Source organism: Scylla paramamosain, chromosome 3 (genome assembly GCF_035594125.1).
Source record: "Scylla paramamosain isolate STU-SP2022 chromosome 3, ASM3559412v1, whole genome shotgun sequence".
NCBI lineage: Eukaryota > Metazoa > Arthropoda > Malacostraca > Decapoda > Portunidae > Scylla > Scylla paramamosain.
The window spans coordinates 37,258,026-37,272,041 of NC_087153.1; the positions used below are offsets into that span (position 1 = coordinate 37,258,026).

The 14,016-nt window shown below is 41.5% G+C and overlaps 1 protein-coding gene across 5 annotated transcripts in view; it reads right to left on the reverse strand.

Moving 5' to 3' along the window:
* Window positions 1-13,719, reverse strand: part of LOC135094846 (protein O-mannosyl-transferase TMTC4-like) — a 30,773-nt gene extending 17,054 nt beyond the window's left edge. The window contains exons 1-3 of one of the 5 annotated variants that reach the window (XM_063995292.1): window positions 12,656-13,719; window positions 9,483-10,461; window positions 977-4,129 (exon numbers count right to left, since the gene is read on the reverse strand). In XM_063995292.1, coding sequence (XP_063851362.1) covers window positions 2,098-4,129; window positions 9,483-10,252 — 2,802 coding nt within the window. In that variant the 5' untranslated portion in view covers window positions 10,253-10,461; window positions 12,656-13,719 and the 3' untranslated portion in view covers window positions 977-2,097. Of the gene's footprint in view, window positions 1-12; window positions 4,130-4,964; window positions 6,147-9,482; window positions 10,462-11,632; window positions 12,431-12,655 lie in introns of those variants that run through there. The other 4 variants (XM_063995281.1, XM_063995324.1, XM_063995299.1 and 1 more) reach the window with 4 other exon arrangements.
* Window positions 13,720-14,016: the final 297 nt, after the last annotated feature.

Genomic DNA, 14,016 nt, shown 5'->3' on the forward strand with positions numbered 1-14,016 from the left:
AGAACCACTTACTTGTTTACATTTGTTTACATTCGCGGCGGCCATCCATCACCTCAGCTGACACGTGGGTCGCCCGCTACCCTGCCGTGCCTCACTGCTTTTTATTTCCTTCGATTTTGCATACGTGTGGTGAGCCGTGGTGGGTATTTTCATAGCCTTGTGTTTCCTGTGTTGCCTTACATGTGTTTGCTACGTGTGTTTGCTTATGTTATTACTTGTTTGTTGTATTTGTGAGTATAGTGCGATCATTATTTTTATTTATTTATTTTATTTATTTTGTGTCATGTTTTGGATTGGTCTGCTAGATTTATCAACATATAACATCCTGGGTCATAATTATAAAAATTCAAAGCTTTCCATGCAAACACTTTCAACTTAACTTCCGTCTTATAATAATTTGAATAGGGTGCATTATATGCACATCAGACTTGCTTCCAATGTTTTTATTTGTCATAAGTTTCATATCTGGTATATAACGAACTCGTGCAACTGAAGAAACATGAAGCCTCACACAGAATGATAATATCACGTCGCAGCAAAAACACACCCGTGCACCTGATATTGCACTCTGCCATTCACCCACCGCGCCTGGGTGTTAAGAAGTTTACTTGAGCCCATCAGTGAGGTTGCCAGCCACTGTTTGTGCTGAAGTAACCCCCAATAATGCAGCAGAGAGGGAGAGGCGAGGCACACACACCATGCAATAACGAGGAGGCATCGGCCGGCCTGCTGACCTTCGCCTTGTCTGCCAACCTGTTGCTCCAAGCCATTTTTTTTTTTTTTTTTCTTTTTGCTCTCAGTTTTACATTTTCCTAGACGTGTACAACAGATGTCTTACATGCCTGATGCTAGTGGTGTACATCATAAACTAAGTCTGTTGCGACTTTGGACAAGTTTTTCTTGTAATTAGTACTTAGGTGAGGGAATAAAGTAAGTATCACAGTAATAGTTTGATCACAGCACTGATAAGTAATAATAATAATAAACGGTTTATTATTTAGGCAGTTAACAAACTGAAAATGTACATAGGGGGTGGGGAAAAACTTAACATTAATCCTAAAGGTAAGTCTAATCTAGGAGGGAAAGTGTGTGTGTGTGTGTGTGTGTGTGTGGAGTCTCCACTTTTGCAACACTAACTTATGCATATTAAACTGATATCGCACGAAGGAAAATCGCATAATTAATATCGTGTATTCCAGCAGGATGTCAACTATTTTCTGAGGCACTGACACAGGTAGAGCAAAAACCAATATTGCTTTGATCCATGAAATATATACCTGAATTCGCAGGAAGGATGATGTTCCTTCTTAACAGTTCAGTGCTGTTCAGTTACTGTAAATCTGTCCAAATGCACCATCGTAGGAGAAATAACAACATATCTTCACGTCCAAACGGAACAACGGGGGGAGACCGGAGCTGGGGAAGCGCATCAGTAGCAGAGGTCACTGCCATGGAACCTGATATCGTGCCTGTCTAGAGCAGTGTGTGTGTGTATGTGTGTGTGTGTTGCCTCTATCCCTATCCTACTTTGATTGTCCAAGTAACTTTCCTTGCCCTTTCTTTGTCCCTACTGCTCTGTTTGGCACGGATAATCATCAAATGTGTGTATGCAAGTGAAGAAAAGAAGGAAAGACCCGTGTTAGAGACAGTAGAAGTGGCGATGGTGGTGAAGAGAAAAGCTTAATAGTACAAGTGGAGTGAGGAAAGACAGAATTGGTAAGAGCAATGTCTACGTGACCCCTGTATGTGTGTGTGTGTGTGTGTGTGTGCAGTTACTACACCATGCACTATCAAAATGGCGTCACTGCAGTCAACACAAGCAGACTGCTTCACACACACACACGCACACACACACACACACACATTTTTTAAGCATCTCGGAAATGGCAAACTACAGCCGCTTGTAATACATCAACAACACAATATACTTTCTTAATACTAACGATAATAACGGTGCAAAACATGTGTAGTTTTCATTAAGCTTAAAAGTTACAACATAAAACCAAATATAGATTTTTCTTTCGGTCAAACACTTTTTAATACATCTTTTCTTACACTAAGGTTTGTACAGTTTATTTTTCTCCCATACCTACTATTTCATTTGACAGAATGAATAGTAGCTTCTAATGGAATACATTTTGTACGTACCATTCTTCTAAATCTTTGCCATTTTTGTTGAAAGTCTTTCAGTGAGTACTTCAGTGGTAGTGGCCCGAACGTTACAACCAGTGAGCCAGTCTTTCCATCCTCCAAGCACCCAGAGAGGGTGTTCACTACAATGTTTTTCTTTTTTAGATGTTTCAAGAAGATTTTTATGCTATCGTAAGTCATATCGTACACAGTTAATGTTTCATAAGATCGGCATAGTCGAGCAGTAAATTTGGCAGTGTCCTTAGCTGTTTCATTTGTCATCAAGGGCAAACAAAGATGAATCGTTGTGCCCTGCAGCTTTGCAGAGGTGAAAGGAATTTGTTTCATTGCTATCACCACTTTTATTCTTTGAAGAAATTCAAAATCTCTAACACATTGACACAGTGTCTCAAGGGATTCGGTGGAATTCACTTTCAAATTCAAGAATTCACAGTAATCACTAATTTTTGGATGCCCAAGGAGGCTGTATCCCTCGTCGCTCAGGTGACCCTCAAACCCCACCAACACACAGTGCGAATCCTCGCGACAAATAATCTTAAGATATTTATCAGCATTGGCTTTCCCGGAGAGATCCTGAGTGTAATATCTCACAAGTAATTTCATATCCACCGGAAGGCTTGCAAGATGGCAAATAAATGGTTCAAAATCATTCATCTCCTCAGGGTTACAGAACAGTCGTAAAGTGACTTTAGATGGCTGACTGTATTTCAGTAATTGTCTCGCTGCCTTGATATGCTTATCGAAAATAATCCACTCTTTGAGAATTACTCCACCTATTTCTCTCATAATTTTTCTTTCACATGACGCCTTTATTGCTACATCAAACCAGATCGAACTAGAGAAGTCCAAAGGAATAGCGTTAAGAAGAAGCTTGATCACCATCTTGAGGACAGCCTCAGAGGCTGAGCCACTAATGAGGGATACAAGGATGAGCAGTACAGGCAGGAAGCGTCCTAGCTGAGGATGTCTTGAATGGTTCTCCTGCAGGGTGGAAATGTTGAACAGTTTAAGAGTGTGTGAGTGCAAGTCGCTGCTTTCCTTCATGACAGAGTCCACGTACCTGGCTGCCAGAAAATGCACTTGGGTGTCATGGCAAAAGGTGTAGCCAGTGTTCCCTGAAGAGAACACAGGACAGGAGAGAAATGTCGACAGGCATCGAGAGGAGGATAAACCAAGCTCATCACACTTGTCCTCCAGTGTTCTTAACATTTCCTTGCCAATAACACCCTCAAACACTTTCCTGCAAAGCACCAGTTTGAAAGCAGACTCACACAAGAATAAGAACCATTTTTCAACCTTCCTGGTTGCTTCTGCCTCGGTCATGGGGCCTTTGCTCAGACTTTCTGAGAGGGATTTAATTTGTGTATCTGAAATTTTCTGGTAGAGTCGGTCGAGACCAAATTCCTGAGAGTAGTTCGAGGTCCGCATGCCCTCCCAGCCTTGAAGAGTGAGGCGCAGCTTCAGTGGGTTACGGAGCTCCTGCTGTACATGTGGGTCCAGCTCCTCAAAATCCTTCATCAAACTCTTGGCATGTCGCTTAATGTCTCCATCACACTCTTTGGACTGTGTGATGCTTCGTATTGTCTCAAGAGGATCAGCACCACACAGACTCACACTGAGATGTGGCATGTGTGTGGAATGTTGGCGCAAGAAATCTCCTCCGTACTCTGGCATGGCCGTCACCAAGACAGTGTTGTTTTGCTGACGCTTGCCAAACAGAGAATTTATGAGTCGTGCGGCTTCCTCCGTTGCCTCCTCCAAGCCGTCAAATATCCACAGAGTTGATATGGTCTGGAGGAACTTGGAAAGAGTGTCGCTGCTGCACCACCATGCCGTGTCCGGCAGCAGCTCCTCCTGCAGCAGCCTCACCGCATCACTAATATTGACATCTCTGCAGCGGACGTGAAGAACCAGCTGGTAACACTGCAGAGGATCCCTGCCGTCACCAGGAGGCCTCAGCCAACACTCCTGCACGTGCCTGTCAGAGGGACGTAAGAGATTAAACTGACTTATTAAACGTACACTGTATATATATATATATATATATATATATATATATATATATATATATATATATATATATATATATATATATATATATATATATATATATATATATATATATATATATATATATATATATATATCACTGAACATAAAGGAGTCTCGGCTCGTACCGAACACCAACTCTTTCACCCTTCTTTCTCCAATATTCGCTCACATTCCACTAAACATAACCATCCTTTCATAGAAGATAATTTCAAAATATTAAAGAAAGCAAACTTCCCAAGTGAAGCTAGCTTACTTGAATCTCTATATATATCAAGCATATGAAACCGAATTTTAATAACCAGAACAATTCAGTCAAACTATTAATAGTGTAACTCAACACAGTTTCACTCACTCTCTCAACACACTTGTTTTTTTTCTCACTCTGTAATTTTCTCCCGTCTGTTATCCCTCACAACAGTCACTCCTCTCCCTGCCTCCAACCACACTAGATAATAACCAACCTATCCTACTTTTTTATATTCTACTTTCTATGTTCATGTTTTCAATCTTTTTTTTTTGTTTTAATATTCATGCTTCTGACTGTACTTTTGTTATGGATGTCTCTGACGGTGATAATCTTTAAGTTTTATGCTTTGATTTTTTTTATTTTTTATTATGATTTATGTGACTTTGTAGCTTGAAAATGCCATGTGTAAATGGCGAAACGTCGCGATAAAGAAGACAAGGGTTCCATCCGATCTGTTCCTCACACCTTCACACACACACACACGCACATTAAAGCCACCTCCACGTCCCATTACCTGACCAGCTTCCTTGAATTCATCCACAGCCACCTGGATAAGCGAAACACCTCTCTCTCTAGCTGTTGCTTTTGTGGACTTCGAAAAAGCCTTTGATCTTGTTGATCACACTGTTGTCATCACCAAGGCAATGAGTCTGGGTCTCCCTCCTAAACGGGTAGCGTGGCTAGCCGACTTCCTCACAGGGAGGCGTCAGGCCGTCCGCTATCAGGGCTCTGTCTCTAATTTCCAAAAGCTGACACGTGGGGTCCCCCAGGGGACCAAGATGGGTCCACTATGCTTCCTCCTGATGAACGATGCCCTCACTGACACCCCCCATCGCTGGAAGTATGTGGACGACTGCATCGTGGGAGTCCCAGTCTCCAACAGGAACCCGGACTACTCGCCACTGCAAGTAATTTTGGAGCGACTGCAGACGTGGACGGAGGAGAGCAGGATGACCATCAACCACAGCAAAACTGTGGTGATGCATTTCTGTACCTCCTCTGTACCAGTGCCCCCTCCCCAGCTCACAGTGGGCCCTTACCCCCTCCAGGTGGTCCAATGTGTCAAGCTTCTCGGAGTTACGGTGGACGACCAGCTGACCTGGAAGCAGCATGTCGCCAGCACCGTAAGATCTGCTACCTATAGGCTGTACATGCTGGGCGGACTCAGGTCGCTGGGAACGCCGACAGACGAGTTAAGGGGGGGTGTACCTCACCTTCATCCTCCATAAACTCATGTATGCCTCCCCAGCGTGGTCCTCCTCCCTCACACACACACTCAAGAGCTCCAGCTGGAAAGTGTGCAGAAAAAGGCGTGCAGGGTCATTCTTGGCCCTGCCTACACCACCTATGATGAAGCCTTAACCACCCTGAGTCTGTCCAGACTATCCGCCAGGCACCGAGAGGCTCTGGAGAAGTTTGGAAGGGGACTTCTACATCATCCACACCTCAGACACATGCTGGCGCCTGACGCGCCTCGCCCGGTCCGTGCCACAAGACACCACAACCAAATAACGCCCCTAAAGGCACGGACCGGTACAGACTCAGCGCGATTCCCACCATGGTGCGAGACATCAATAAATAGTATTTCGCTTCTAGATTAGACTTAGCTTTAGGATTAATGTTAAGTATTTCCCCACCCCCTCTGTACATTTTCAGTTTGTAAACTGCCTTAATAATAAACTGTTTATTATTATTATTATTATTATTATTATTATTATTATTATTATTATTATTATTATTATTACTATTATTATTATCATTATTACACACACACACACACACACACACACACACACACACACACACACACACACACACACACACACACACACACACACACACACACACACACACACACACACACACACACACACACACACACACACACACACACACACACACACACATATATATATATATATATATATATATATATATATATATATATATATATATATATATATATATATATATATATATATATATATATATATATATATATATATATATATATATATATATATATATATATATATATATATATATATATATATATATATATATATATATATATATATATATATATATATATATATATATATATATATATATATATATATATATATAGTGTAATTTTTCTATAGAAATATAAACTGTCAATTATCTATGCTCTGATGATATTTGTTTTTATAACAGTTATCTTAGCTCGTTTCCTATTTTGGTTGACTCTCAGACTCAGCAGTGACTGTAGAGCTTACACAGACTTGCCAAAACTCAGAGAAAATAAGTAAAAGAAGTATTAATACAAAGAGACCACATAAATACATTTATCCCTTTGCACATATCACTGTCATTAGCAGCAGTAATTTGACCAACACTGTGATAAACCATTCCACTTTGCAGGGAAAAGTTTCCCAATACAGCCAGGAGCCAGATGCTCGATAGCTGTAAAGTTGTGATAATGCGATGTCATTTTGGATGATGTGCGGATGTTTTACTTATGCTGATTTTTTTTTTCTTTTTTTTTTTTTTACATAAGAGGGTCACTGGCCAAGAGAAACAAAAAAGAGAAAAAAAAATCCCACTGAGGTGCCAGTCCCAAAAGAGATGTCAAGAGAATCATCTAAAATTGAAGGAAAAGTGTCTTAAAACCTCCCTCTTGAAAGAGTACAAGTCATAAGAAGGAAAAAATACAGAAGCAGGCAGGAAGTTCCAGAGTTTACCAGAGAAAAGAATGAATGATAGAGAATACTGGTTAATTCTTTTATTAGAGAGGTGGACAGAATAGTGGTGAGAGAAAGAAGAAAGTCTTGTGAAGCGAGGCTGCGGGAAGAGGGGAGGCATGCAGTTGGCAAGATCAGAAGAGCAGTTAACATGAAAATAGCGATAGAAGACAGCAAGAGATACAACACTGCGGCATTGATAAAGAGGCTGAAGACAGTCAGTTAGAGGAGAGGAGTTGATAACACGAAAAGTTTTTTGATTCCGCCCTATCTAAAATAGCAGTATGAGTGGAACTGCCCCCTCCCCCCTACATACTCCATATATGGGCGGATAAGGCCTCTGTACAGAGTTAGCAGCTGAAGTGTGTTCGGAGAATAATAGGAAAGATCCCATCAGGTCCATAAGCTTTCGGAGGGTTTAGGCCAGTGAGGGCTTGGAAAACATCACTGCGAAGGATTTTGATGGGTAACATGAAGTAGTCGAAGGGTGGAGGAGAGGGAGGAACAAGCTCTGAATCATCCAAGGTAGAGTTTTTAGCAAAGAGTTGAGCGAAGAGTTAACCTTTAGAAATAGATGAGATGGCAGTGGTGCCACCAGATTGAAATAAAGGAGGGAAAGGTGAAGAAGCGAAGTTATTGGAGATGTTTTTGGCTAGGTGCCAGAAGTCATAAAGGGAGTTAGATCTTGAAAGATTTTGACACTTTCTATTAATGAAGGGGTTTTTGGCTAGTTGGAGAACAGACTTGGCATGATTCCGGGCAGAAATATAAAGCACATGAGATTCTGGTGATGAAAGGCTCAAGTACCCTTTGTGGCCATCTCTCTATCATGAATGGCACGAGAACAGTGTTAAACCGAGATTTGGAAAATTTAGTTTTGGATGGTCGAGAGAAAGAGTGAGGAATGTATGCCTTTATGCCAGATAATATTGCCTCTGTTATGCGCTCAGCACACAGAGACGGGTCTCTGACACGGAAGCAGTAGTCATTCCAAGGAAAATCAGCATACCTCCTCAGGTCCCCCCAATTTGTAGAGGCAAAACGCCATAGGCACCTCCGCTTTGGGTGAACCTGAGGAGACTGGAGCGATAAGACAAGATGCAGATATGATATTGTGATTGGAGGAGCCTAGCGGAGAAGATAGGGTAATAGCATAAGCAGGTGGATTAGAGGTTAAGAAAAAGTCTAGAATGTTGGGCGTATCTCCAAGGCGGTCAGGAATGCAAGTAGGGTATTGCACCAATTGCTCTAAGTCTTGGAGGGAAGCAAAGTTTAAGGGTAGTTCACCAGGATGGTCAGTTAAGGGAGAAGAAAGCCAAAGTTGGTGGTGAACATTGAAATGTCCAAGAGTGGAGATCTCCACAAAATGGAAGAGAGTCAGAATGTGCTCCACTTTGGAAGTTAAGTAGTCAAAGAAATTTTTATAGTCGAAAGAGTTAGATGAGAGGTATACAACACAGATTAATTTAGTCTGTAGCCATAGTCAGATGGTGGAAAACTCGGAAGATTCAAGAGCGTGGGCACGAGAGCAGATTAAGTCGTTGCGCACATAGACGCAACATTCAGCTTTGGATTGAAAATGAGGATAGAGAAAGTAGAAGGGAACAGAAAATGGGCTTCTGTCAGTTGCCTCAGACACCTGTATTTCAGGAAGAAGATGAGGTTTAGTAGCGGAGAGGTGGTGTTCTACAGCTTGAAAGTTAGATATAAGACTGCGAATGTTGCGGAAGTTAATGAAGAAAAAGTCGAGGGTGGTGCCAAGACACCTCGGGTCGATACCAGAAGATCAGTGCGACCCGGAGACACTTGTGGTCCCCTCCCTTGATGGGGACTCCGAGGCTACTGTAGGAGTCGCCATATTGATTTTGAATTTTGAGCGAAGTGTGTGTGTGTGTGTGTGTGTGTGTGTAATTAGGTGCATGCAGTTTTGTGTGAAGTAAGAGAGTTGTCTATAGAGGGTAGGCTGTGACTGCCCCTTTGTGTTGTGAGACTCAAAGGGAAACGTTCAGTTAGGTCACAGCTGGGTTTAGTGATAAGTTCACAACACCCCCTGATCCAGTGCTTGAGACCTCAGTGGGAGTAATTATCGTTTCGGGAGGTGTCTACTGCCTCCTCCAAATATGTGTGAGAAGTGTGAGATAGACAGAACATAGACAAACTATAGATAGGCTAGAAAAGTAATTCTGACTAACAGAATGTCATAAAAATGACATGGTGAAGAAAACATGGAAAAACAATTGAATGGATGATTGTACCATTGAAATATTTCTACAGTTCAAAAGACCGTGACATGCTGGTCGTGTGATCACCTGCAGAGAGAAGACTTGCCAATGCCTGCCTCGCCAGTGACCAGGATAAAGGCAGGAGCTGCACCATCTGGCGTCCGCCACTGCAGCACGTCGTCCAGAGTCACAGGCTTTCCACAACTTTGTAACAGTGGCTGCTGGTACCACTCGTCCACCATCTTAGTCTGTGCTGTTTTCAACATCTCTTCTTTCGCCATCATGACGAATTTGTCAGAAGTGACGCCTCGAATTTCCTGCAAGCGGGCTTCCATCTTGTCGTTGAGCTCCACGATCTCTTTGTGCAACCTGCCGCATCGCCTCGCCGCTTCTACCAGCAATTTGGTACACAGCAAACGCAGGTAATTTAGCTTCTGGTCCAGCTGATGATCAGACATTTGCTGAGCCTCCTGTGTGTGTCCCTCGTGACTCAGCTTGTTCCGCTCCTCCTTGATGAGGTAGAGCGTGTGCTCCAGACTGTGAGGATCAGAACCTGTCGGATCAGTCCAGGCGGGGTCATCTGCACTGGGAAGGCTGCAAGTACGCTGAAGGAGGTGGTACAGGAGTGTGATGTCCATTGTTGTTGGCAGCTCTCTACGACTCAGCGCGTTTTTTTGATCCTTGTTCAGACCCCGCCTCCCCTGCGGAATTTCGTCCAGGTAATCTCCCACATACTTGGGGCCTCCTTGATAAAGCCACAGGAACACTCGACACACCTCCCTGCGCACCACATTGGTCACTGCACCCTCGTACTTGTTCCAGTTGGTCTTGTAAGGTGACCAAGTTCCACTGGCCATGGTGCAGACAGGTTATAAATTATCAAACTTAGCACGCCCACAGCTTATCTGTTTAGTACGTAAATGTACCGCATGGGTCATAGGGAAACATATTTCTCTGTCACCTGCTTCCAAGATAGATACGCAATATTACCCCAGCCTCTTCGTCACTTTCGCCTTTTGTCACTTGCTTTGCAGCAATTCTGCTACGACGCCCTTTCATGGAGGATCTGTTGATTAGATAACCGAGAGATAGATTATCGAGTAGTCATTGTATTGTATTCTTGTTGCTAGGAGCAAGTCAATTGTTATAACTATGTGTCCCTTCTACGCACACTGCCTTAAAATCCTCCCATTAAAGCATTTGACAAGGTACCCCATCAGAGAGACACGGGATAGATATGAAGGTGTTAGGCTGGATAAGGTCATGGCTAAGCGAAAGGCGACAGAGAGTTGTAATAAACGACTCTAAATCCGAGTGGGGTCATGTAATTCGTGGGGTGCCACAGGGATCAGTATCAGGGCCATTGTTGTTTTTAATATAAATCAATGACTTGGATAGTGAAATTAGTGGTGATGTTAGTAAATTTGCGGATGACACGAAGATAGGTAGATTAATTAGGTCAGAATCGGATGCCATCGCCTTGCAGGCAGATTTAGATAGAATGAACGAATGGACGGACAGATGGCAAATGCAGTTTAATATGAACAAATGCAAAGTACTTAGCGTAGGTAGAGGAAACCCACACAGTAGATACACCTGGTAGGTTCTGGGTACGAAAAAGATTTAGGAGTTATAGTTAGCTCTGAACTCCGTCTAGGAAAGCAATACATAGAGGCCAGAAGCAGGGCAAATAGGGTATTAGGGTTCATTTTTAGAAGTGTTAAAAGTAGAGGGCCCGAAGTAATATTATAGTTATATTTGGCACAGGTCAGACCTTATCTAGACTTCACTGTGCAGGTCTGGTCCCCACATTACAGGAAGGATATAGGTCTATTAGAATCAGTACAAAGGAGAATGACTAAAAGGATACAGGGGATGAGGAGTATTCCTTACGAGGCGAGACTGAAGCTGTTAAATTCACATTCTTTAAAGAGACGTAGGTTAAGAGGGGACCTGATAGAAGTCTTTAAGTGGTATAAGGGTTATAACAAGGCGGATGTAAGTAAAATTCTTAGTATCAGTAACCAGGACAGAACAAGAAATAACGGGTTCAAACTTGAAAAATTTTGATTTAAGAAAGAGAGAGGAAGAAATTGGTTCTCAGATAGAGTGGTAGATGAATGGAACGGACTCAGTAATCAAGTTGTTAGTGCTAAGACATTAGGGAGCTTTAAGAGAAGATTAGACGGATTTATGGATGGGGATGATAGGTGGAAATAGGTAGGTATATTTCATACAAGGACTGCCACGTGTAGGCCTGATGGCTTCTTGCAGCTTCTCTTATTTCTTTTGTTCTTATGTTCTTATGTCCAATGGGTTATGCGTCTGAAATAGTCTTTTCCTGTGGCAGTTCTGATAGGTCACAACTGTTCACAGTATGTTCCGCCACTACTGGTCTCTGTAAAATTGACAAGTGTTCACTTTCTTACTGGATGAGCTGTAAAGTTCGACACCAGCCGTGTTTTTATAAACAAAACTGTGAGCCCGCTAAAATTTTCTGCATGTATTGTCACCGTCGACCCTGGGATGATTTTACGCTTTCTCACGTTCCCAATGACTTTCCTACGACTCAGCTGAAGTGTCATGTCAAACACATCTTGGGCTGCGATGCGTGCACATACTGCTGGCCGGACAAAGGACAAACTCAGAATACATGATCGGTTGTGACCGGACGCGATCTGTCAAATTACCACAATTAAACACGTCTTTAGTCCAGTCAAGTCAGTCTGAAACGAATGAAGGATCACACTGATATGGCAACATAAAGATGCTCTCGTTACCAACGAGACTGGTTGCAAAATGTTTGCAAGATGGACGAGAATGTCCTAAGGAGCCTTAAAAATATCTATATACTCATATCTATGTGGTCCTCCTACTCTTATTTTCTTTTTATTTTTATTTTTTGGAAACGGTACTTGAGCAGACGTTTCTTATCACTGTTTTGCCCTTGGACGATCTCCATAACTAAAAGAAAATGTTCTGCATACTTTGTTTATTATATAGCACTGTTTGGTATGATGGCAAATGCAATAAAATAGAATAACAACAGCAAAACTAAATACATGTAATATATATATATATATATATATATATATATATATATATATATATATATATATATATATATATATATATATATATATATATATATATATATATATATATCAAGGAACACACACTTGCGAAATATAACAAATAAGTACTGTACACTGATACACTGATAGAGTATCAGAGAAGGCCAGACAATAGTCATTCCCCACCAGTAGGAACATGAACGAATAGTAACTTCACATCTTCAGAAGGCAATAAGGCAGACTCCTGACTCCTGCTGAAGGTAACATTACGAAATAGTCCACCTCACCCCACACTCAAGCACCCACTGACTATTTCACGACCGGAAAGCTCACGAAATCATGGTTAAGGCGGCGCAGTAACTATGAGTGGCGAATTCTGCCACAGCAAGACCACGCCAATGCAAGCAAGAGGCTGCTATATATAGACTGATGTCCCGTCTTTCTTGCTTCACCTTCTCGACACGGAGAGAGAGAGAGAGAGAGAGAGAGAGAGAGAGAGAGAGGGTTTTCTCAAGTTTCCCTTTCTTTTCATTCCCAACGTCTTCCTTGAACTCTGTCTAATAATGATTTAATTTTCTTTAGCTGCTTTTAACAGCGGTGTAAATTTATACACTTCTTAAAACAGCCCTCATAGGCAAGTGGCCATTTATAACACTTTTTTGCGGATTACTTCAATGTTTAATGAGCGGCGGCACACACACACACACACACACACACACACACATACAGGAACAGTGTCCTTCGTCAGTTCATCGATGGCAATATTTTCGTAACTGGTTGGTTTTGTAATCACTGGCAAGAATGGTGAAGAATACTGGAAAATAATTATCTTATGTATTATATTAAGATCAAGGCTGCAAAAAAAGTTGCAATCTGCCAAGGTAAATTCTGAAGGTTGCTCGACAATTCATACACAATGAAAGCTAAGTGGATCAGTCAATAAGAAGCTGATAAGAGACACACAACACAAGCACGCCGCCGACAAGTACCGCCTGGAGTGTGGCAGGAGGCGAGGACTGTGTCCCGACATGGCGTGTTCCCTCCTGATTTTTTTCTTTAAAGAAAAGAAAAATCTTATGTATATTTCATTGAGATACTGATTTTCAAGAGGGTCAGTGATTGCCCAGACACATTTCAAGAGGCAAGAGTATACTTGTAATGTTTATTAGTCCAAAGATTACTGGAGGAGAGATGCCAGTCTTTTTCCGGATTATGTGTGTGTGTGTGTGTGTGTGTGTGTGTGTGTGTGTGTGTGTGTGTGTGTGTGTGTGTGTGTGTGTGTGTGTGTGTGTGTGTGTGTGTGTGTGTGTGTGTGTGTGTGTGTATATATATATATATATATATATATATATATATATATATATATATATATATATATATATATATATATATATATATATATATATATATATATATATATATATATATATATATATATATATATATATATATATATATATATATATATATATATATATATATATGATAAAATTGTATCAGATGATTATGTATTAAAAACGCAAGTATGTGATATTTTATTTCAGTGA